This window comes from Manacus candei, unplaced genomic scaffold, assembly GCF_025592945.1.
Source record: "Manacus candei isolate 608988 ecotype Guabito, Panama unplaced genomic scaffold, ASM2559294v1 h1tg000056l, whole genome shotgun sequence".
Lineage (NCBI taxonomy): Eukaryota > Metazoa > Chordata > Aves > Passeriformes > Pipridae > Manacus > Manacus candei.
Window position 1 is genome coordinate 8,352,091 of NW_026138104.1, and position 25,041 is coordinate 8,377,131.

At 39.9% G+C, this 25,041-nt stretch overlaps 1 protein-coding gene across 11 annotated transcripts in view; it reads right to left on the bottom strand.

Moving 5' to 3' along the window:
• ABI1 (abl interactor 1) overlaps positions 1–25,041 on the bottom strand; it is a 77,354-nt gene that overhangs the window by 2,611 nt on the left and 49,702 nt on the right. Inside the window, exons 4-10 of one of the 11 annotated variants that reach the window (XM_051802425.1) lie at positions 16,012–16,026; positions 15,192–15,292; positions 11,670–11,810; positions 9,826–9,926; positions 8,777–8,851; positions 6,988–7,164; positions 4,034–4,120 (exon numbers count right to left, since the gene is read on the bottom strand). In XM_051802425.1, coding sequence (XP_051658385.1) covers positions 4,034–4,120; positions 6,988–7,164; positions 8,777–8,851; positions 9,826–9,926; positions 11,670–11,810; positions 15,192–15,292; positions 16,012–16,026 — 697 coding nt within the window. The remainder of the gene's footprint in view (positions 1–4,033; positions 4,121–6,987; positions 7,165–8,776; positions 8,852–9,825; positions 9,927–11,669; positions 11,811–15,191; positions 15,293–16,011; positions 16,027–25,041) is intronic. The other 10 variants (XM_051802426.1, XM_051802427.1, XM_051802428.1 and 7 more) reach the window with 10 other exon arrangements.

A 25,041-nucleotide genomic window follows, 5' to 3' on the forward strand; every position in this document is an offset into this window, starting at 1 on the left:
CAAGAGGCTTTGTATTAAACAGCTACAACACACAACTATATTTGTTATTAGTGGTCAAATCTACGTATAAATGCTACTAAAGCACATGCTGCGGGGCATAAGCTGAACATCAGCAGAGAGGAAAAGCTTCCTGCTCCGACGTCCATGCGCTGCAGCGTTAGCTATGGGAGGACTCCGAGTGGCACCCTCTGAGCCAGGCAGCAACAGGCCTCTGGACTGGGCCAGCAGCTTCATCTTTTTTTAAACAAATCCTTTGTCTGTAACCATCACTTTAATTTATATCTGAACACTGCTTCCTTGGATTCCTTCTCTCTCAGAGCTAGCATTAAGGGGACAAAAAGATCTGGTGTGGATCATAAAAAAGGGAAGAGACTAGTATTTAAGATTTAAACAGGTAAGAGAAAGCCAAGTAATCCTTCTGCAGAAGAAAAGCTTTGTACAGATCCTTATCTTGCAGACTAGCTTGTGTGTGTGTGCACACATTCAGGATTTAATTAATAAATGGAAAACTACAACAGGCAGCTGCTCCTCTTAGGGAAAAAGTGCTCAAGGAATTAAGTGTATAATCCAAAATGTCAAATTCCTGCCCTGAGATTCTCCAATCATCACAATTACAAGTTGCTTTGGGAAAAGGAAAAAAGAGAAAGGCATTATGGTACAATCACTTTTAAAATCAGTTCATCGAATTAGATTCCAGTGATGTTCACAGCAGCTGGCAGCAAAGGAGAGAGATGGCATGCTCAGAGGCAAGACATCAAGTCACTTATCCTATTCCTTGGGAGCTGTGGTCCACTACACACGGACCTAGGTGTAAGCACTAAGAAGCCAGAAGTTACTGAAAGGAAGCTACTGTTGCTAAAATCAACTTTGTTACATAGCAATACAGGTTCATTTTCAAGTGATTTGGGATTCTGCACATTGAAAACAGGCTGAAAACCACTGCTCTAGGCAAGGTTTGACAGAATGAACTATCAGGCTCCAGGATGTGCAGGTCCAGCACACAAATTTTGAGAAGAAAGCCAAGCTACAGAGTAAGGGAATATTGCATTGAGCAAAGCTTTAGCTACTGCTAATTAAAATGGCACAGGAGGTTAGAAATAGGATTTCTGTTTGCTTGAACACCCTTTACTTTCACCTGGTTGCTACTCCAGTGGTGACAAACCTTTCCTCTTCATCCCCATGCTCCTGACACGGGGCTTGAGCACAGCTCCCATGTCCTTGCTGGGTCAGACTGGTTGTGCTGGTACAGGGGAAGCCAGATCTGCTGCCAGGGGGCAGAAGCTGGTAGGAGCTGCTGGGGCAGAGGCTGCCTCAGAACTGGCATCCAGCCTGCTCCCTACACTTGGAAGAGTCAATGCTCTGCTCCACCTGCAAGCCCAGCTCCTCTTCAACTTGATCAGCTGAGCTGCACACCCCACAGCTCTCTCCATTAGTAAGACTGGCTGCCACTGTATTAAGGATTCCTCTCCCATACAGAAGCCCATTTATGTCACTTGGAGACAGACTAACAAAGTCTTTGGTGGAGTGAGCACTATGTCTTGCCCCTGTTACTGAATAACACTCACAGGCAGGATTCATTAATCCACCACAGGCACATGACAACACCGTTTATGAATGGATTGATTTTGTGCAGTAGTTTCAGCACATCTTTCACAAAAAGTATTTCTCCCCTTAATTTCTGTCTGCAGCCAGGAAAAAAAGTATTGAAACAACAATCCTTTGTGATCTTGAGAAATCCTTACCTTAAGAAATGCAAAAATTTTTTTAAATGCAAAGAAAGGTTATATTTATTGAACAATGAAATTGCATATTTAAAAAGAAGAAAAGAGGGCAGGAAATGCAAGTGTAAAAGCGCCAACACATACTCTAACTGAGATGCAGTGCAGAAACTGCAAGCTTTATGGGAAACATTTAAAACAATTCAACTTCACATTTAAACGAGGGCAGAGAATGGAACAGAAAATTAGACAAGTGCCACCCCATCGAAGTATCCCCTCGCCTCTTGGACTTTAACCTAGACTCATCCTGGTTCTAAACTTAAGCAGATTCTAGGGTAGCATCACTTCTCCTAGGGGAGGGGGAAAAAGCATACAAAAAGCCAGACTAAATGAAAAAGGGTAAAAGGATGAGTATTTATACAGCTCCAAGTTGAGATATCTTTTCTTACGTATTCCCATCCCTGTTCTTTAAATGGGGACCAACATACCCCTTTTGAAAGGACTGGGTGTGACAGTACAGCAATTTACATCCAATCAGTTGTCCCCGGGCACCAGACACATTGGAAAACCTCTCTGAGGCAATACCCACAGTTTGGGCTCAGGGCGCAGGAAAAAAGGTGTTGCATCATTTCTAAGCCCTCTATCCTTGTCCTCTGAAAGAAGTCCACAGAGCAGAGGATGTTGCTTTCACCCACAGATCTCTATGATAAGGAAAAGACAAGTCCACCCACGTCCCCCTAACTCCACTCCCCCAGAGACTTCTTGCAGAGAACAAGGCAGATGAAAGTCTAGCACACAATGCCAAAACTCAACAACAGCCTCTACAGCCAGTTTTGCTGAGCCTATGCGCAGACTGCCACACATCCCCCTGCCTCCAAAATGAGGCAGCAGCAGCTCAAAGTCATATTTGTTATATAACTTTCAAACCCAAGGGACTATTAAGAGGAAGAAAATAAAAAGAACAATTCTTAAGACCAGATTTCAAGCTTCAGCTGTTTTGCTGCAATCTCATTCACAAGTCAGCTTGCATTTTGTCGTTGCACACACGAATAAGTCTGTCCCTTTCACCTCTGCTCTCCCAAGGGCTGTGTTATCTCCAGGAGGACAATACTTGGAACAATTCAGAAGCAGGTGTCAATTTTCTCAAGTTTATCTGCAAGTGAAGACATTCTGTAACCTTCATCTTCAGTAGGTTTCTCTCTACACTTTGAATTTTGGAAAGGTTTGTCAACGCAATTCTGTGGCATAGTATTCTACATCAACATGATTCTTACTATATACCAAGCACAACACCAAAATACCTTCATTTTGAATGAGAATGAGGGAGATGTCTCCTAGATGTCTCTCTAGGGGAATGCTCAGAACATGACCACTTAAATGCTCTAATGGGAGCTCAGACCTAGAGGGCCCTAAATGGATGCGGGAACTATATAGCCAACGGCGTAGCAGGAGCCCCTGAGATCCTAGCAAACCTTGCAATGGTTCCTGAACACTTAAAAAAATTTTTTTATTTATTTCACGCCCTATCTACATTGCTTTCAGTCTGCTGTCAAAAGAACTGCAAGGTACTCCTACAAAAAAGATATCCTCAGATCAAGAACATGACTTTACAGCTGCACTAGCACAGTGACACTCACCTGAAAGGAATCAGGCAGTAATGGTAAAAGCAGAGTTACCAGTATAGAACACCTTGCAGCACAGGTCATAGCTAGGGAGCATTTCTCTCACAAACCTAACAAGCAGAGCTATGCTGCAAGAAGCTCAGCAAGGAAATCGCACTAGAGAGCACAAAGAAATGGAGAATGAAAGGCTGCCGAGAGGAGAGATGCCTTACAAGCTCCTTTGCAATGGCATTAGATCTTAAGACTGCACATTTTCAATTGACTGTACAGCTTCCTGAAAAGTACTACGGTATTGGAATCAATGGTTACACAGCACGTATTTTGACATTCTACATAAGCCTTTCTAATTAAAACTAATCAATTATCCCTAGTGGAAAAGGCAGGATGATTCAACATGAAATTAATATTTTCAATTAAGATACATTTTTATATTCACACCAAACATATGCCACATTTCACACTGTATTTCTATAATAAATTTGCAGTTCAGAACTTAAATGGGTCAGTAATAATCATGCACATGTTATAAAATATTGAAGAGTGTGCCCTTCAGCTCCAATAGCATATTGACACTAGAATGCAAGATGGTATTAGCTTCTGGAAAAGGAAACAAAATAGAGTCTGACTTGCCAGCCATGCATGCTAGAAGAGAGTAGGCTCTACCCTTTAACAGCTCAGCTTGTCCAAACTTACTGTTTTCCTGCACCCTGGCCACGAAGCCTGTGAGAGGTATCTGTGGAGTCAACTGAGGCATAGGGGGAGGGGGTGGAGCAATAGAAACTGGTAGCAACACACACGCACACACACATACACCATATCGGGGAAAGTCAAACGGACAAAGGAAAAAAAAAAAGAAACAAACAAAAGCAGCCGTCAGTAACCAGGACCACAAAACAAAGTATGTAAAGAACAACAAGAACACACACACAAGAACCTTCTTCAAGCTTGTGTTTCCAACAAGGCTGAATTCATGCTTAGCCAATCAAGGATCAAAAAGAACAGCATGCCCGTGTTCAGCCAGATAACAGCCGAGCGCAGGCTGCGTGTCTGGAAGTTCACAGGGTGTGCGTGTGAAGGTTCTTGCTCTTTCACACGTTTTGTGTGCTTCACCTGGGGAGCACATAAAACTGAGCTTTTGCCTTGCTGCTAAATAAGGATTACTCAAATTTAGTAGTTATCTTTTCAAAGTGCACTACTAGGAGTAGAGGTGATATTTCGCATGATTCTGGACTCCTTCTCTAAAATCAAAGCAGAGCGCTGCATCAAGTGCAGAAAAGCAGCACTGACACAAAGCAAATATGATGACTTTGCAAGGAGAACAGTGTTCCAACATCAATACCTCACATTCACACAGAGGGCACTTCCCATCATTTTATTCTGGTGGGATGGGAGCAATGGGTTAGCTTACTATGCGCCTTTGGGTTTCATAGAAAAAGGGATCTTGTTACTTGCTGATAGAAAAAACAGGTGGGTTTAGAGCAGAATGGAGCTTTACTAAGTCTCCTGCAGTTAGAGGGCACTCAGCAACCTAATGCGCTGGCAAAGGCTTCGACAGCTACAAGTGGCTACTTCAGTGCACAGAGCTCCCCAGGAAGCACTTGCAAGCACGTCTTTGAATATGCATCTATCTGATGAGCAATGAGACTTGTGACACACAGCACCAGTTCTCAGAGATGCTGTGCTGACAGCCCAAATGTTCAACTCTTCCCTGCACAGGTAGGAAAGACAAATGGGAGCAGTAGGGCAAGCCACTTGTCCTCTGGCAGGATGCCTCCCCATGAAGTGCAGGGAATGAAAAATAAAACAAAACCCCACCCAGAAACCTACAAAACTTCAACTCATTTGTTTATACTGTGACCCTTCTCAGTGGAATTTCTCTTGCACTGAAGCAGAGAAATTCCTGTGAAGGTGGGAATTCAGCAGGGTAATCCAGTTGGAATCAAATTTGAAAGAGGTTCCGTAATTCCAAGTAAGCAACAGTTTTAAATAAAGCCATAACTAAGATTAATGTTTGATGAATTAAAATGAAGCATTTAGTTCATTACAAAAACCAATAATCAAATAAACTGTATGTGATAAATGATCAATAAAAGAGAGAGAACAAACAGGTGTCTCACAAAATTGAAGTAAACATCTAAGAAAAAACAGAGTATTTGTTAGCATGAAAAGTAAAACCTTAAGGAAACGTGGGACCTGCATTTAATGTCAAGACAGTAGCATTAAAAAAATAACCATCAGTTACAGAAACAGGGGAAAACAGTTTCACATAGAAAAACACACCCGTCAAAATACTGTTTAAAAAATGTTAACAATCAGTATTTTGAAAACACCAGAGAGGCTAGATTAAGAGACAGCACCTGCATTTGAGCAAAAAATTGCTTTGGACAAATGTAAACATTCAGAAACAGTGGTGTGCACAGCATTTAAGACAACTGAACTATTCCCAGAAGTAAAATCCTGTTTATTCAATAGAACACAACTGTTCAAGCAGGAGGGAGTTTCTGTTGTTATGGTGAATTAATTTGGACGAACAAGAGTGTGGAGGAAAATGAAGGGCTAATATGGGTGAGAGTGAGCAGGAGGAAAATCAGGATTGGAAAAAAGAAAAGATAGGTACTGTGTCTACATATGAAAATACTTTCTGATAAATGTAATACCTCTAAACCACTCAGAAAACTCTTCTCCTCAGCTTCTCAAATATTTTATATGCATTCTTTCCTTAAGAGTAAGCACACAACAGCAAACACTGGTCCAAAGAGATCTTCAATCCAAACATCAACATTTCTTTTTAAAAGCAATGTCCCTGTGCAGTTTAAAGAGTTGGTATGCTGAACACTACCAGGGGAAACCACTATATCACTATCTCTCCTCTATGTGTATTTATAGTCAAAATTTATGGAAACAGCAAGGAAGAAGCTTTTCAATAGAGCTTTCTACCAACACTCAAGTGGATCCTTCTTTTGCACATCTTTCTGCAGCAAACCTCATTTGCCCTGTTGGGTAGGTAGGCAGGAGGCTGCCGACTAAAATCTGCTCACTTGCCCATGGCATCCATCCCTTCCCTCATTCATTTCCTCCTATACTCCTACTAGTGTGAAAGCACAGAGGAGTCATCAACTAAAAGACAGAAAGGCTTGAGCTCTTTAACAGTCAGGCTTAAAACTAGGAACAAAGGAGAAACTTGGAATCATGAAAGAATTTAAGAAAGAGACAGAGGCAGGGAGGAACTGTGTAATGGCAATGTGAGCACTGTGCTCTGACAGTACTCTCTTGCCACTAGCCCAGTAGTGGGGAGGAGTGTACTACTACAACCATATTAGGTCTCCTGCAAAAAACACTGGTTTTAGTTTGTGTTCTCCAAGCAAACCTGAAATGCCAAGTATAATTTGCCTATAATTAGACAGGCAATCATAATAATTTCTTGTCATGAGTAACAGCAAACAAGTTAGAAGGGAAAACAGTATAATTGCATATACTGCAATTACTGTACAACTTCAATATGGTTTTTCTTGTTTGTTTTTCCTTCTATTTTAGGAAAGAAAGCAGTAATCTCATTGACGCTCTTCATAAATTAATTAAAATGCCATGCATGCTTTTACAATAATTTTGCTCAAAACAGTTTGTGATTTCAGAGCTCAGCAGCTTACTTGAATTTTGAGAATAAAGAGGCCCGCCATTAACATGAGGTTGAGCAGAAAATGGGGCAGTCACAGAAGGATTCCGTCTGTATCCACCAGAAGATGCTGAAGAAGTGGTAGAGTTGTGTCGCGAGATTTGCCTGGTCATTGTGCCATACTGGGAACCAGGAGCTGAACCAGGAGCAGCTGAAAAGCATTAGCCAGAGGAACCAAGGAAAAGACTTAAGCAGAACATTATTTGTGATAGAATGCAGAAAATAGAAAAAGTCCAGAACATGGGAAATACTTGATTACAGTTCTTCGATAATTTAAGGTCTGTAACAGGAGATTAACAGAGAAAACAAACATTCCTGTTACAATCAATAATAAGAAAAAACACAGGACATAAACCAACACTCACATAAAGGGCATTGAGAAATGCCGAGAACTACTTTGAGAGACTAGATTGGACTGGAAAATTAAATCAGCTTCCAACTCCTAAGTATCTCAATTACACGATACCCTTTATTAAAATGCACACGGAAAAATAATCCACATTCTGCTCAAAACAAATGTTTTCCATCGTGAACCCAAATTTGTCTCCAATCTAATATACGACACTCTAACAAAACAGTAAAATAAATGTCATGAGCTTCAGACACTTGGCACATTTATCAATCATATTTGCTAGTTGTGCTTTTATATTGATGGAATTTGCACTAATAAATCAGAATCACCAATGCCAGCTGACAGAAATGTATGTCACTCATTCTTCAGGATAAACACCCATATTTACCTTCCACATGCTTGCTGCACAAACTTCAAGGTTAATAAAACAATTTAAGTTCTCTTTAGGATTAACCTCTGACTGATAGAAGAATCACACCTTTGCAAACTAATTTCTCTCACACATTTGTGGTCACATGAGTCAATGCAATTCCTAAATGCAAAAACTGTTTTGCAATAAAATGTTCTGTGCTTATATATATGTACGATATAAATATATTTAAAAATGCACACACACACAAACTGCAAGTGATCAGAAGTTTGCAGTCCTGTAATGCTACCCAAAGTCACTTTCACTTAAGATTTCAGTAAGGGAAAGTGCAAAAGGTTATGTGGGTCAAGGCCTCCAAAGCTAATTTCATAACTCAATCAATTTTGTCATCAGCCTGTGACAGGAAAGGGTGGGGTATCTTTTCCTGTCTGTTTTGAAAAGTACTACTTTTAGATCCCACCCTAACTGCTATATGTAATATTTGAAGCAATTTTTCAAGAACTGTTAGTTTATATCCTCAAGTCTTCCAGTTTGACACCTGCCTGCAGCATTACAGAATCAAACCCAAGCCACTTACAGACACTTTGTGCTTTCCAGTCCCCTTAAGCCCACAGAGTAGGAGACACAGGTCGCCCTACACGTAAATTACCATTTTTAAGCCAGAGTGCAACTGTTGTGCCTTAGTTCCAGCTAAGTGCTGGAGTGAACCAGCAGCAGCAGGGACACAGCCAAATACCAGCTGATTCTGAGATCTTACAGATCAGATTAATTGGATCTTAGCTTTACTGGGAACATGTTTCAAGCAACTAGCAGCCTTTTGCCCATACCTTGTGCGTTTAGCTTTAGAGGTTTTAACCACAGGAAATTAGTGGAGATTAGATTTGTTTAAAAATAAACAAAAAAATCCCAGAGCTGATTTTTATATTAAAATCATGTAGGTCCCACCACAGAAGAAAAAACACCCTCACGAAGTCCATTAGGAAGAGTTGATTATTGATTATGCAGCATGACTGCAATCACTTCAGCACTGACAAGTCTCACCTATCAGACCGCCCATCGGGAGAGGTGGTGGCAGTGGTGGTGCTGGCAGGGCTCCAAGAGGAACAGAAATGTGTGCTAGTAAAATAGTTTATATTCCCAATTAGGCCATATTATTAAAAAAAGGAAAAAAAAAAAAGAAAGTAAGCAGTGGCACTTGATAGGCCTCTCGAACAAATAGGAAAACTCAAGTTCAGTTAACTGATACAAACTCAAGCCCTGATTGTACCCAGGGTTCTGTACCTGCCAATCCTTATTCCCATTGATTTTTACGGGTTGCCAGATGATAGTAAGATTTCATGCCTATTTGTATCACTGCAGGATCAGAAAAACCTGGGAAAGGAAAGCCTACATGCGTATAAGGAACTGAAGACTTGTCATCTGAGGAACAGAGAAATCTCTGCAATAACAAAATTACATTACACCAAAACTCCACTATTTTCTTGTGCAAATTAGCTTTCTGGACTTGCAATATACACAGTAAACAAGTGATTGAGTTGGTTTATTACCAAGATAATAATCCTACCATCTTATAATAAAGAAGGTTCCTACCCATTCTCACTGTTCATCATTCTTAAAGACATGGAAGTATGCTTTCAATGCTGAGAGATCCTGCATGGTTCTCTTTCACTGCAGATGGCAAAGTCAGAAGGGTATTTCAGAAGACAACATTTCCCATTAAATAGGAAATAAATAGCTGCTGCTGCTGCTTATCAGGGCATCCAGAAACGCCAAATTGTAGACAGGCACTTAAAAATACATTTACATTTTAAAAGGATACACTTGTCTTCTGCTCCCCCTGCACTCCCTCAATTGTCTTGTAAAAACATGGGCCAACAAAGGTGTTTTAGCCACCCAGCTATTCTGTGATTGTCCTGCAAGTACTTTTGGTAAAGAATTAAAACCAGATGTCCCTCAGCACTCATAAGAGATTTCCTGAGCAGACTGTGCTTCAGGACAGATTCTACCACATCGCATTCAGTCAAAATCCCTCTGCAAACACAAGCAAGTAACAAGCAGCCTTAATTTACCATGGGAAGAGTCCCACATACCTGGCCCAATGGTTGGCGGAGAAGGGGTAGGCACGGCAATGGGAATGCCAATACTGCTGCTTCCACTGTTCTCTCGACTGCCACTTCCCCCACTACTACCGCTGCAAAAGAAAGGCACAAGCATTAGCACAGCATTTCCTACAAAAGCTTATCAACAGTCAACTTTTTGTGCGAGCTCTGCTAGCCTAACTCAATTACAGACTGTTGAAAAATCCCCTATAAAATGCCTGTCTTTACCTACAATTGCATGCAGCTAATCAAGTCTGGATACATTACAATACTAATAAATGGAATTAGATAAGCTGATAAACACCACTATGAATAAAATGTGTAATTAAACGCTTCAAAAAGTAAAAAGGTAATCAACCATACAACTTCTAGGCAATGGAGTAACAACCGCAGGAGTAGTTCAGGGGCCTTGTAATAATTGAAAGTAGTATGCCGGGGCTGAAAGAGTTCATGCCTAAACTCAAAACAGTTATTTAAGATTATTTATGCTGTCAGCTGAAGGAACATTTCCTCTGCTCAGAACAGAGTTTAGATTGGTAAGTTTTTAACTGAGGACAGGATAAACCATTTGGGATGGGGTGTGGGGTATCGTGTACATAATTTTCAGTATATTTAACACTCCCCCCTACCCATGTACATACTTTTTGCATATGAGAAGTTTGTTTCTAAGACAATCTGAAAGGTAACAGTACAGCCAGCTCACATTTTGTCTAACTAATATTATAAGATATATAAGTCAGAGGCCAGAAATGCAGAACATACTTATGGTGAACTACTGGATAACATTTCTATACATGCCTTTGGAGGCCATAAGACTTATTTTCCTTGAGGGAGCTGAAAAAGAATCAAAATTCAGACAGAATCTATCCTTATTCTTATCTAAGAGCGCTCCTTAGTTCAAGTCTGGAATTTACATGGATTAAATTAATAATGTAAAGGAAACCAAACAGGCAAGATGTTTTGAAGCCAAAACATCACTTTCACTCATCCATGTTAATTAAAGAGTACTCCGTAATGTTACAGTTTATTTACCATTCCTGGAGAGTTACAAGTCAGTCAAGAGTCAAGTGCAAATCATTCAAATATATCTTAAGAAAATAACACTGTTAAAAAAAGAAAATCAGTAATCTGAAATGGAAGGCAAGGTAATTTCTTCAGAATTAGCATTCTGTCTGCTGAAGACCTTGATCTTGTAACCATGGTTGCAGCTGAATTTCTAACTGCAGTCTACATAAAAGAAGATCTTGTGAGACAAGAGTATGGAGCATTCACAGTAGCCAGCTAACAAGATGTTCGATGCAGCGACATTTAGAAGTTATTTAATTCTGACAGTATTTCATCATCAACTGTGTCCAAAATATTCTCTCAGTCCCTGTTAGTGACCTACCATGTTTAACTGCCTTCTGGGAGTTAGCAAAAAAAAAAAAAAAGAAAAATATTAAGAAAGAAGCTCTCTAAAAAAGTAAGCTAACCTTTTGCTTCTAACTAAATTGAATTCTTCTGTCTTTTTTCCCTGCAGTTTGAGGCCTATGATAAAAATCAAACTGATAAAACCTGAACTCAGTCAAGAGGCTCAGAGAGAGATCTAGTCTTGCAATTCAAGAAAAAAAATTACATTTTAAAAAAGGTACACCCAGAACATGTAGTATGAAGAAACTTCTTTATATTATGGAAGTCAACAGTGCAGTGAAGTTCTGTTGATGCGGTGGCAGAATTACTCACCTTTTCACCTTTCAACAAAAAGCCAACAGGCCCAAAATTTCAAAGCTTTTCTGTGACTTTAGTAAGCATCAGCTTGCCAGGCAGGAAAGAGTTACTGTGAGAAAACCCTCTACCTGTGTGTTCGTGGTCTCTGGTTCAAGGAAGCTGTTCTTCCTGGACTGTGCTGACTGCCCAGCCTGGCAGGACTGGTCATGTAATCATTGGGGACTGTTGGTGGTTTCACTGGCTCCAGGGTTTTGTAAGGAGTATTTCGTCTGGTAAAGGAAAAAAAGATTTGAAGACAGAGAGATAAAGGATTAGAAGATCAAAAGGATAAATAAATGAAGTAGTAAAGCCATTTGTTTTCTTAAGTTTTCATGAGAGATCACTGCACAGTGACCCACATTACAGTATATTAAAGAAATTCCACTGGGCCGGGTAGACAGGTCACAGTCAACTGTAGTCTTACATAGACAGATGCATGCAAGTTGGCCTACAGCACAAAAAGTGGTCAAAAAAGGCTAAACTAAATATAACACCCAAAATGCATTCCTTGAACTACATAACATACAATAGCTACATCCACATAATGTTCTGGGTTTACCTGTCACTACACCACACACAATAAACTTTCACTGTAACAATTTCCTCTTCCTTTCCTTCCAAATGCTTTCCAGAGATATTCTTGGCTAAAAGTATTCATCAAGATTCACAGAACAAGCGACATTTGCAATCACCAGTGCTTTTCCTAGGAGCACTGTTTCACACAGTAATCAAGCAATCTCATCTCACATAAGCAGATCTAAAAGTGCCTCACAGAAGAGCTTCATTGCCTCCATTTTGCAGCCCAAGAAAGCAAAGCCCAGAGATCTCCAAAGTCACCTACCAGACTGCATTGAGTCAGAAATATAACACGGATCTTTCAAGATCTGTTTTCCAGACCCCTTACTGCCTTAAGAACAGTGTGTTTATTGTACTGAATCGCAGAGCTCTTTGGTTCTCACCAGTAACTAAGAGATCCCTTGCAAAACACGGAATTTGGCAATGCACCAGCTAAGCAAAAACAAAAACACTTAACTACTGGCATTTAATCATTTGTTCGATTACTGGTTATAACTGAATTGGTAAGTTATACAGCTTCCTGGTATTTCAAGAAACTTATTGACTTCCTTTTCACAATATGAAATGCAACAGTACTAAACTTAAACTCTAACAATTTATTATTAAAACCTCTCAAAGGAAAAAGTGGAAATACTATAATTGTTTTCATGTACTGTGGTGTTTGTAAATTAGTTTGCCTATATAAAGAACTCTAGATGATTTTAATATGCAAGCTGCCACCACTTATATATCTGCCAAAAGAGATCAGTTGTGGAAAAAGTAAAGAAATTTTGTATTCCGGTTGTAAGAGAGAGATCTAAAGACTACCAAATAAAATTATAAGCAAGGAAGACAATGTGCTTCCAACAGAAATTACCTTGAAAAGTATTGTTTTAAAGTACACTACCTTGAAATGCACTGGCAATAGGAACTACTGTTCAGCTCTGCAGTACCAACTATTTTGCCTATACAATTTAAAAATATTGTCAAAAGCAAAACCCCTCTGCATCCTCAGGTTCAGCAATGCCTCACCTTCTCCTTTGTCCTTCTCAGCTTCATTGAAGAACTCAAACTCCTAAGCACCAAAGCTGCCAAAAACATTCTTTCCATCACTCAAATCCAATCCTTCTCTTTGCTTTTCTGCCAGCCTTACAGAGGATGAAAGCACTCTTTCCTGACACTCCCCAGACCTCCCCACCTCACTGTCCTCTATGTTTCAGTGTGATCCGATAACCCTTGCCAAGAGGGAGAGCTACAGGGAGTCCAAGGCCTTGCTCTGCTCCAGGACCCTCGAGGAACAACTTCAACTACTCCCACCATCCAGCTCCACCAATTCACTTGTTCTTACATGGTACTTCCAACCTGAGCATCCAAGGGTTCCACAGTCTCTCCCTTCAAGAGACCCCTGCTCGCTTCAGCCCTTTCCCTTTTCACTCCATGCCGTTTCTGTGCAGGACTCCCTCCCCACCATACTCCTTTGTGTAGTCCTGCCTTGGAGGGACAAGCTGCACAACAGGCAGCTCGTACTTAAAGGCCCCTGTTACACACTTCACTCATTCTGATTTAGGTGCTTATCTCTGCCTTCTGGATCAAAGGGAGAAGAGTAGTATCCCTGTGGTTTCTAGCGATTTTTTCTGCATAAATTAGGGTAAGTCATGCCTATGATATTTCATGCTTTGGCAGAACGTGGCTGCTCAAGACAAGAACTGTACTTCCTGAACAAGAAGGGCAGATAGAAATCTCTCTTACAAACCCACACAATTCCTCCCCCTCAGCCAACTGCTGCCTCTTGTCAAGCTCATCTGGAAATGACATTCAGCTGATTAATCCTTATCAGGCATCAGCTAAGGCAACCAAACAGCTCTGGTTTGTTCAGGGGGGAGCATTAGAGAGGCAGCTCACCAGTACATCAATGCTGCTGTTTCACTAGCAAGCATCCAAGAGGACATGAAAGAGCTACCCAGGTTCCCAGGACTGATAAACAACTCCTTCTCAGCTGGGATAAGAGACACAATTGGAATACTGATTTCATGCCCTTGAGCAATGGGAATTTTCACAAAACATGCTGAAGAAACCTCTAGGGTAATTTCTCAGTGGAATACGCAACAAACAGTACCATCAAAGCATCGAATCTGGATTAAAAAAAAATCACTAAGTCTTCAACAAAAGCCATTGCTCCTTCTAATTTTCCTTGACCATTGCTCCTGATCCCCATTTTGTTCTGTCTCATTATTCTTCATTTTTTCCAGCCTCCTGCCCCTCCCAGACAACATACCTGGAGCTAACACAACCACACCAGCCAGGCAGCTTTAAAATGCCTCAGTCCCCCATAGCATAAAGGAAAGGCTGAGTGTGACGAATAGCTAGAAGGTCATTTAGGATGCCTTTTGGAAGCTGTTACACAGTTGGATGGACAAAAACATATGGCACGTGCACTGAGCTTCTTAAGTATTAATGTTTTGGTCTCTAGCAACAACTACTTGCTGGCACACCAAGATAAGCAGATTTCACTCCCCACAGGTCCACAGCAGCAAAATAGATGCAGGGAACTGTGCTCACAGTGGGACTTGGGAATAGCAAAATCCTTCCTCATTTCAGCATAAAACTAAAAATGCACAAGCCTGCAAGAATCAATGTTGCCACTGTATTCACAATGCCACAAACTGTGCTTAGATAACGCAACAAATACAGCACCGACATCCATTTCATAGCTCATCTAATATTGAGAAATGAGTAGATAAAAACTTTACCAATGAGGTCTTTCCCCCACTGAAGTTAAAACCTAATTGAGATTCTTTTGTGTCACTAAGGATTTGTCCCCAAACACAACAGACTCCTCATTTACCCATATCTATAATAAACCTTTCAAATCTTTCAAAAGGTCATCAGGAAAATAAGAGTCAATGCAGCTGAAAGGGTTTATACAGAAAAGGTAATTGTGATTTTTTTGCTAAAGGCAATCAGAATTGTCATCTACCCATGAATTTAAGAAGCACCAACACAAGCACAATTAAAAGTCTCTATCACATGGTCAGGACCAAGCAGTCCATTCTTACCCCAGAGTTCCCCGGCCTGACATGGGAGGACTTGGTGGTTTTTGTGTAGGCGGATTTGTTCTTGACAAGGTGCCAGTTCTTGCAGGCTGGTTATTTCCATGCTGAAATAAGGGAAAACATGATTTTATTTTTGTAACAGAGCAGCCCTATTACTGACAGCTTTGGTTTTTTTTAAGTGTAAGAATATGAAGTGAGAATTCCCAGACAGCTTTCAAACAGCAAGTTTTCAGCTACACACAAGACAGACACCAGTAAATACAAAGAGTCTAAATACAAGCTTAATATTTTTGCTATCAATTTACAACAGACATCAGAAAGGTAGGCAATTGACAGGTTCACGCACAAATCTCTTATATAATTTTTTTCTTTAAAGGGAAGCCACATTTGTATTCATAGCCATTCAGGTGTTAATAATTTAAATCAAACTTTAACACTGACAGTACAATACAGCCAGCATGGCCCAGAATTTCTCAATTTGCCCTGCTATTTGACTAGCAGAGTCATTCAGGTTGTCTGGGAAATCTCCTGCAAAAAATGTAAGTGAGGGGATCAAGGCATCTACTAAATTCAGAGCAAAGCACTATATGTGTTAGAGAAATTAATGTATCTATGTATAAATGCAGATGTCAATGTATCACAGATATATTGACAAACGCTAAATGCTGTAAATAAAAAAAAGTATAGCATGTTTAATCTAAATATCCTATGGAAAGCAGAGGAGAGTGTAAGAGAGCGCTAGTTTTCAGTTTTAATGGCTCTGCAGCCTCTACTATCAGTCACATGAGGCACTGTGGGTCAAAGGAGAAATAATACTTCTTACCTTGGCTTTTAGCCACTTAACGTTGGCAAGAAAAGGGGGGGAAAAAGGTAGAAATTAATGGCAGATCCATCACAACTGATAGGACAGCTTAAACTACAGATAATCACATTTTTTAAAAAATCATTTGTGTCTACTGATAATTAGCTCATCCCAGTACACTAATAGAAATTTTACTGTCTCAGTCATTGAAAGTTCTGTGTCTGACAAAGTGAGCAGAGGAAAAGCACTTGTGTCAAAATTAAGTTTAGCTAAGCTTTGCCAGATATGTTTGCCAGGCTCCTCATGGGCAGTAAAGGTGTGGAAAGCGCTTTGCTGACCATTCAAGTACAAATCCAAATGAATGCTATTTCAGTGGCAACGTGCATTTAAGAATTCATTCATAGAACCACAGTTTCAGCTATATGTGCAGAAGAAACATGCCTGTTATTCTGACACTTAACCTTCACGTGTTTTGAAGAAATCCTAGCTGCTGCACTGAACGGCAAATAAAGAAAAGGGAATTTTCAACCAGGATGAGCAGCAGCGCCTTTCACCTCTGGTTTATTGACTGAAATCTGATTCAAGCCAGTACAACACTGGCTGCTCAAAACTGTGTTGGCATGGCTCTAATGATTGTTATTCTGAAATTCTAGCTCTTAGAGTCAAGTCATTATGTGACTCCACTGTATCATTTTAACAGCCTTTGTGATTGCAGAGGAAAAAAAATATAAAAACTTCACCTCATGATGAAAGCATGTAAAATTCTAAATAAATTCAAGTCAAATTCTCTGATTTTTTTCAGCGGGGGGACCTGGGGGGACGAGGAATGGGATGCAGGGATAGACATTCATGTTTTTGAATGGGAAAAAGATTGGTTTCATCAGTTTGGGGAGGGGGGGAAGCAAACACAAACACCCAAAACATAAAATAATCCTGATGTTTTCTTTTTAGGTTGTTTGGAAATAAACTGTCACTTCCAGAAGAAGCCTCCTAAGGCACAGCATTTAAAACTGTGGTTTGTACTTTCTCTTCCTTCTCCAAGAAACACAGATCAGTTTAAAGGCATCCATGAACTCAGTAAAAAAAGTAAATAAAACATACTATACAGCAATGTGCATTTGAGATTACCAACAGGGTCTGCAAAACCACTGAAAAACAGCTGGTGTTTACAAATCAAAAGAGATTGAAAGCCACTGCCCTAAAGTTATTCATATTGTAGAACAGAAACACAAAACCTGTTCCAAAATTCAAATGAAAAAGTTTAGCTCTGGTAAGTAAATTTTAAGGTCAACCCATTTACTCCCAACCAGGGCAGAGGTTCATCACCAGAGTGGCAGGCACTTAAACCACTTCTGTCCCCATATACTTATTTCATGGATAAACATGAAGGCTCAGTTTCCAAGATGCCAGAGTAGTCTCCAAGGTATTATATTTTTAAAACATGCCTTTAGCACTGAAAATTGCTTTCTCCTCTCACAGGAATATGTGACTCTTCCCCTTACTTCACCAGTTGCCAGGGGCAATGGCATAATACAAGGAATTTGTTAAAGGAGACCAAAAAGTGAAAAACTCTTGGTCCTGTCTCTCACCAGCAGCCATAGCTAGAAACTTTTTAAAGGCTTAAAAGGAAGGGTGGCATGGTTTCTTATCCAGCCTCTACTACTAAATTTGCCTGCCTCAAAGATATAAACCCAAAATGCTTCCTTTCTCTCCTTCGCTTATGCAGTGTCACTCAGCATTTATGGTGAGTATCTCCACCCCCTTTTTAATCCCTGTGACATTCTGCCTCTGCTGCAGTGACAATATGAGTATCAACATCTAGCAATGATTCAGTTATCTTCATCTTATTTCAAGCCTTTCTACTGCTAAGTACTGTTTAACACACTAAACATTTATCTCAAGTCCAACAGCACTTAACCTTTATTTCTGTCTCTAGTACTACATCAGGTGAGCGTCATCTCTTTTGCTATGAGTTAAGCAATATACAGATACACACTTGACTGTGCAGAAGAATTAGAAACTTGTCATACTGCTTTCTATAAGTAAAAAGATCCTCTCTGTTGCTGTCAATATAAACAAGAACTGGGATTCACATGGGAGAGGAACTCCTGATCCAAAAGACCTAAGTAAGGGAGGAAAGCAAATGAATCAAAGCAAGATGAACCATATGGCTATTTAATCATGGTTAACAAGCTAATTAATTAGGAGGAGACTTTTTTTTTTTTAATTTATTGGCTGAGCTTATGAGGTTAACATTGCTGCATTTCTTGGTCTGAAAACAAAACGTAATGCTTTCTAAGCAACTAAAGAAAACTGCTTGGAATTGGGAACAGTTTATGCAGCAGAGTCTAGACTCACCATGATTTTAAGGAAAAGGTGAAAAAAAGATAGCAGAAAACCAAAAGGAAAAGTGGGCAACATGTTTAATGTACATTCAAGCATCTCTCTACAAATGCCTCTAGGCCAGCTAGCCAGTTGGCAGAACATGACCATCACCAACTTGCCTGATTAGTACCGAGAAGGTCAGAGCCAGGAAGGAAGGAAATGCAGGGCATGAAGAGAAGCAGCAGCATGCATAAGGTTCACAGCTTGAAGAGGGAAGAGACTGTTCTAAGAGGGTATAAAATAAGAGATGGGAGATGCAAAAGGAAAATGGCTTAGTCAAATAAAAAGCACCATTGAGAACTCCTGCAGAAGCCATGAGGAGCATGAGTCGCTTCTCCTGCTACTTGTAGTACTGTACACACAGGAGACAGTTGTCAGCCAGATACCGGCATCCAGGATGACACACAGATTAGAACAAAAACACAGCGTGTCAGCTTGCTGGGAATGCTTGTGATGCTGAGGCAGACATCTAGATAGAACAGCATGTTCCCAGAAACAAGACAGCAGGGTAAGCAGCAGTACTGGTTGGGCTTTCTTGCAACCATCATAACAGAGAGATGTTTTAAAGAAGCAAGCAGAACAATTTTGCCTTTTCAGGGAAAACCCAAAGGGCATGTGGCAGTCCTGGATAAAGCTTTAAGGGTTGTCACAAAACTAAGAAACCACAGTCTCAGGTTCAAGAAATAGGAGTCAACCTTTTTGCATTTCCAAAATATCACAGCTAGGGCAGTGACACATCTGCAGGGTTTCAACAGCAAAGACTGACCAAAGTTGACCAAAGACTGAGAGCCAACAGTGGACTGGAAAGCAGTAATGCAATGGGCAAAAGAGGTGTTTGCAACAGCCATGCAAGGCATTTATCAAAGCCAAAAGTGAGGCTGCTCCTTAACTGATGCCAGGAATTTAGAACACCTGGACAGAAGAATTTTAGCTGTGGGTTTGGAAGGACAAGAAATGATTGCTCATACCAGGAGGCTTACTTGCTTAAGGTAACTATTTTGGCAATTCCAGCATACTCAGTTCTGGTAGCCTAAACAGTACAAAAACACCTGCAAATAAAGGCAGTACTGCAGGTTGCTGTAAGTGAGGGCAAAGGGAACAAGACCAAGAATTGCATGAATGGATAGGGTGTGAGGCAATCAGAAGTACCTGCTGGTAGCTAAAGGATGTCCAAAACATTGAGGGACTCCAATGGCTGGCCTCAGGAGGAGCCATTTAACTGTTTTTAATAGTTTTCATGCGAAGTAACAAGTTGTGGGGGAACATTAGTCATGATTCAGGGAACTATAAAGCTATCATTTGAGCTACAAACTGTGCTTGGAAACCTAGGGGTAGGGATGTTGCACACAACTCATTAATGTGAGCAACTGTATCTATAAGCATACAAAAGGCCACCTGCACACAGAAGCAAAATTCTTATCACAATGATGTCCAGCAAGTTTCTCCTGCACATGTCAGCTATGAACTCTCCAATTTCAGATTGCGGGAACTTCAAATCTCTATGCAGGCTGCTCGTACTTCCCCTTGTCGCTCACTATTTCTCCAACTCCTGAATTTAAAGAGCCAATTTCTCTATATCCTGCCATATTTAGAATCACTGAAAGTCATAATTAAAGATCATGCAATATAAGTGCTGATCAATGGAAACAAAAGTTTACAAAGTGTGCCACTCCGATCTCCATTAATAGTAAGTATCTCCATTAATAGTAAGTTACAAGTAATATACTTGTAACTTTAATATTTATGGTCTGCAAAAGCAATAATTGGCCTAAGATCAGTCAACCTTTGACCAGTAATCACAGTCATCAACTGCAATAGAAAAAAAAAAAACCACCATGATTGCTCTTGACTCTTTAGTCAACAGTCCCCTTTTACTTAAAAAAAGGTATTTCCTTTATTAGTCAAGGAAGACTGTCCCTACAGAAAGGTAGCTGGCCAGTAAACCTTTTGAAGTGCTATTATATGTGTGCAGCTTGGCAATTTTCCTCAAGATTGCCTCCTGCCTCACCAGTGGAGGAGTTTTGGAATACCACAAGGTGACACAGAGCAAGAAAAGCAGCAGCTGGAAAGGTGCTTGTATATGAAGGTATGGGATGGCTGAGGAAAAGAAAGAGTAAAACCCCAAGTCTAGAATATGGTTTCCTTACAGAAATCAAGATATGGAGTTTGGGAGAATATATAATCAAAGATGCCTTTCAGCAGGCAGGCTGTATGTGGGTGTCAGACACCCAGGGTAACACACTTCTGCCACTAGTTTTGTGCAGTTTTCACGAAATGATTCCTGTGTCTCAATTTTCTTACCAGAATGTGTCAGAAGCCTTTTTTGTTCTTTATCTCCTTATAGTCCATGCTAAAGCAGATTTTTTTGGAGAAAATTTAGGGTTCAAATCAATATTTCTTTCAAAATTGAACATATGTAGGTAAGTCTCTCTTCAGTGAAATTTTACCTTTATCTTTTAACTATAACCTCTCCCTATATTATCTGCAACATAATAATTAGCCTTCTGTTAACAGCAAACAGATGTAGCTTGTCAGTATTGCTTCTCTCCTTTATTTTTGTTTGTTTCCAATTAAAAGGCAAAAATTTTCACGTCAAATGTGACCTTACAATGTTTTTTACATTTTAAACTTCTATTAACATAGGAAAACCTGCTCATGGATGATAAACGAAACTTATACTGTTCCCTCAGCACTCAGTAGTCTTGTTCAGACAAAGATACCAAGATTCCTGCCTTTAAAGACTTCAAGCTTTTTCAATTGAGTTGGTAGCTTTGCATCTAGCTACAATAAAAAAGGTTAACGCAAAAAAAAGTATTTTCAAAATTAGAAAACAAAGAGACCTCAAAGTTTTGAGTTTTCTTTGCAAGCTGAAAGGCTTGAAACCTACATTGTATCAGATGACACTAGGCACGCTTCTGATTTCTAGTAGCAAGTGCCCTACGGAAAGCACGCAGTGTTAACACTCACAACAGAGTCATTAGAGTTGGCAACAGGAAGTCACTATTTCCCCCAGAGAAGCATTCTTTACCCTACAGCAGTATTTACTGTTTGGCCGTGACCCCAGAGGGATGATGTGACATTAATGAAATTGGCAACATGACATCCTTTGAAGCGTGAATGTCTGATAGAGGCTGGTGAGGGGACAAAGGCAGCAGCAGCTCAGGTTTAGGATCCCTATCTCACTTTGGTTTTATTACAGTGAATTATTTAAAAGTTAATACTCCAGTGGCTAACACATAAACAGCGTTACCCTAAAGGGTAAGTAGGCACGATTAGGTAGCCTTCCACCCTCACATCAGCATCTCATCTGCATGTTTCTTTTGCACTGACACAGATGAAAGCATGAGGACTGCAGGCAAGTAGGACAGGCTAAGAAGGGTGGGTGAGAGCAAGACACCCTTCTCTAAGCTTGGTGTTTGCTAAGTTCTGGCCCAAGCCCTACTTTAAGGGAGTCCTTCCAACTTCTATTTGCTTGAGAAAGATTTCTGAATGCTTAACTCCTGTTTGACTTCCTGGGCTCAAAATCTTCTTATAGTTTTAATGTGCTGAAATGCAAATTTTTTTATGGTGACAAAATTATTTTTTTTTTTTAAATAAAGCTGAAAAGCAATAATCTTCACATACAATTTAAGTTTGGTTTTGAAGAACTATTAGTTCCATAAAATGAACTTGATCCCATTACAGCTATTAGGCATTTCAATTAGGCATGTATTCAACATTTTATCTGCCTGTACCATAAGGCATCATTTCAATTTCCTACTTAGCTGCCATTTTACAAATTGCTGCAATTCCACTTGCCTCCTAATCGAAAAAGATTATAATAAATTCAAAGGTCACTCTGAATTTGGTTTTTAAGGGCAAATTCTAGGGCTTTTAAGACAGCTTCCAAGCTTCCTCCTTCTTCTCCCCACTCTTAAACTAAGGATTTTCTGTATGAGTAATTGTGTCTGACTTATTTATTTGCTGGCACAGTATATTTTTTCTTTCCTTTCACAAAAAAAGGAGAAAAAGAGGAAGGAAATGTTCAAGTAGCCTCTGCCTAATAATTTTAAACCAAGCTCCACACAGGAAGGTAGACACTCATATCACGACAGTTGCTCTTGTTTACCAAGAACAACTTCAGCTACATTCCCCTATGCCCTGAGGGTGACAGCTGAGCAACTATTTAACAGACCAGCAGAAATGCCTGCCTGTGTGTTTCTCGGAGCCATCCTCACAAACTGTGTTGCAAGGCAAAGCCTTCTTGCTAGCAAATCAACTTTAAAAGCCCTCCTAATTTTGACTGATGCTAGCCTCGGCTTTATAGGGATATATATATAAAAACCAGCAACTTTCTTCCTTTTGGAGACATTGTCTATAACTGTCCCTGCAACTCTGTCATCCTAGGATGCTCTACAAAAGCTTTTCAACCAAGAAGCTGCTGGGGGAGGAAAAAGCACTGCCTTCCGAGGAAATGTCTCCCATCAGTGAGGAAACCTGCTATAGAGAGCAGCTGCTTACATCACTGCCACCTCCACCCTCACCTGCCCCCACAAAAATTGCTGCATGTTATGTGAGACAGAAGGAAGCAGGTAGAGCTGTTCTTCCTGCCCCGTGTGCAGGCACCTGCTTTTGCATCCCTTCTACACAGCCATAAGAAGCAGAGACAAAGAAAATGAGCTGTGAGTATATATAGGAGGTGTTCCTGCATTTGCTCAGATGGAAAATGTATGGCAAAGACAGCATTTACCCTGAAGATTACACCTTTCTGGTTTTTTAACTCTGAGAGACATTATTTTTATGTACACTTTTTATAAAAAATAATTCAGGATCACCATGAAAAATATACTGCATATTTAAATCACATTTTTCTTAGTATCAATATTTAATGAAATCAATAAAAGCAGAAACAGGGTATAATCCAGTCTGTATTTTTGATTTCTCTTCCTTGTGTTTTTCCTTTCTGTTTCTTTATCAAAGCCTGCACCAGAACACAACAGAGTCCCACTAACAGCAATATTGTCATCTGCAGATTTCAAAGTGTTACATAAATTTTATTTAATACTTAAATGCCAATGTATGTGTTGTACTTTATTTTACTGATAGTGGTTACAGCAGAAGACATTTAAGGACCCACAAGTTAGCCAAACTGACAATTATTCTAGGCAAAACTCAAACTTCTTTTCCTCTGGAAAAACATGGTTTATAAGGCCTTGTTGGACATGTTGCTGTCCAACTTAGGGTGAAGTTTTTGCTCAAGAAAATAACACTTAACAGAATCTAAAGCATCTTCTAAGACCATTCTGGACAAGATAAAGTTTGTAATTCAATATCCTTCCCCCTGATTTGTATGTCCAAGTGGCAACTCAGGTTCTCAGCATCATCTGTTATTTGTGCTGACTTCCAACAAAACCTGACCTGTTTTCTGAAGTTGTTTTGGTTTGATTTTCTTATAACAGCACCAGCTACATCTAGGTTTGCAGACAAAGTAAGCTACTTCCTTCAGAGCTTTGATCTGTGTCACTCTTCGAACCCAATTAATATGATGGCTAAAACATTTAATTATATCATTGCTTAATGGCATAATGACATAATGAGTGTGTCCAGCAGTGTGTCCAGTGAATGTCAACACTAATGAAGGTGTCAAATGCATGACAGCCACCTTGAACTATATACCTGAGGTCTGGTTGGCAGCTTATTTCATTTGTGTAACGAGTCTACATAGAAAATACCAACTAAGTGTTTCATGCCTTCCACAGTTGTAAAAATAACTTAGGCAAACCACTCAATGAAGAAACAATAGCAAGATATAATTTGCAGCTGACTTCTAATGAGTTGGTAAATTTGGTTACTACTAGAAGCTTTCTTTTACCTCTGAAAAGACCAAGTTTTTAATATAGAATAAACCACTAACATTTAAAAAAACCCGTTACCAGAAAAATAGTATAAGAGCTGCCTAGAAATAGGTAAACAGCACTTTATTTCCACCCCCTAAACAAAGAGGGTCACGTGAATAAAGACACTGGTATTCCCAAAAGCAAATAGCCATATTGGAAAATGCAACTGCTACGCCTTAACTTCAGCCTTCATGGATCAAACCACCTGTTTTGAGCCTGCACAATGCAAGTAGTTCAGCAAAGCATCAGTTTCAGAGACTAACAGTAATTATTCTACTTTTTAAAAGTCTCCTACAGCACTTGATCCCTGGAGCACTTAAATGCAGAAACCAATAACCTGACACTGAATTCCTGTGTTCTCTATTCATAGAGCACTCGAATGCAGACTGTACTGAAAAATCACCAATTTCTCTGACTCCAGTGTTTCTATTTTATAGAAATTCAGACCACGTCTTTCAGACTTCTACACAAGACTGTTTTTCAGCCAGTCTGGCTTCAATCATTAGTGTAAAAAACCAGGTTTAATACAGGTTTAGTTACAAACAAAAGAAAAAGATCAGGTAGTCTAAAGTCGCTACATTAATTCATAGGCTAGAGCTGTCAGGGTATAGAACTGCTTTTCAACTTGTGTTGGAATTAGATTCCTCTGGCCACTGGGAGGGTTACTACAAAGCAGGAGGGACACTGGTACTCTTTTGTGTCAAGTAATTCTGAAAGATCTGCTCCTCAAGAGCTCAGCCATTCAAAGGGCACACGATGGGCTGATGTAGCTGCACAAGTGACTGACCAG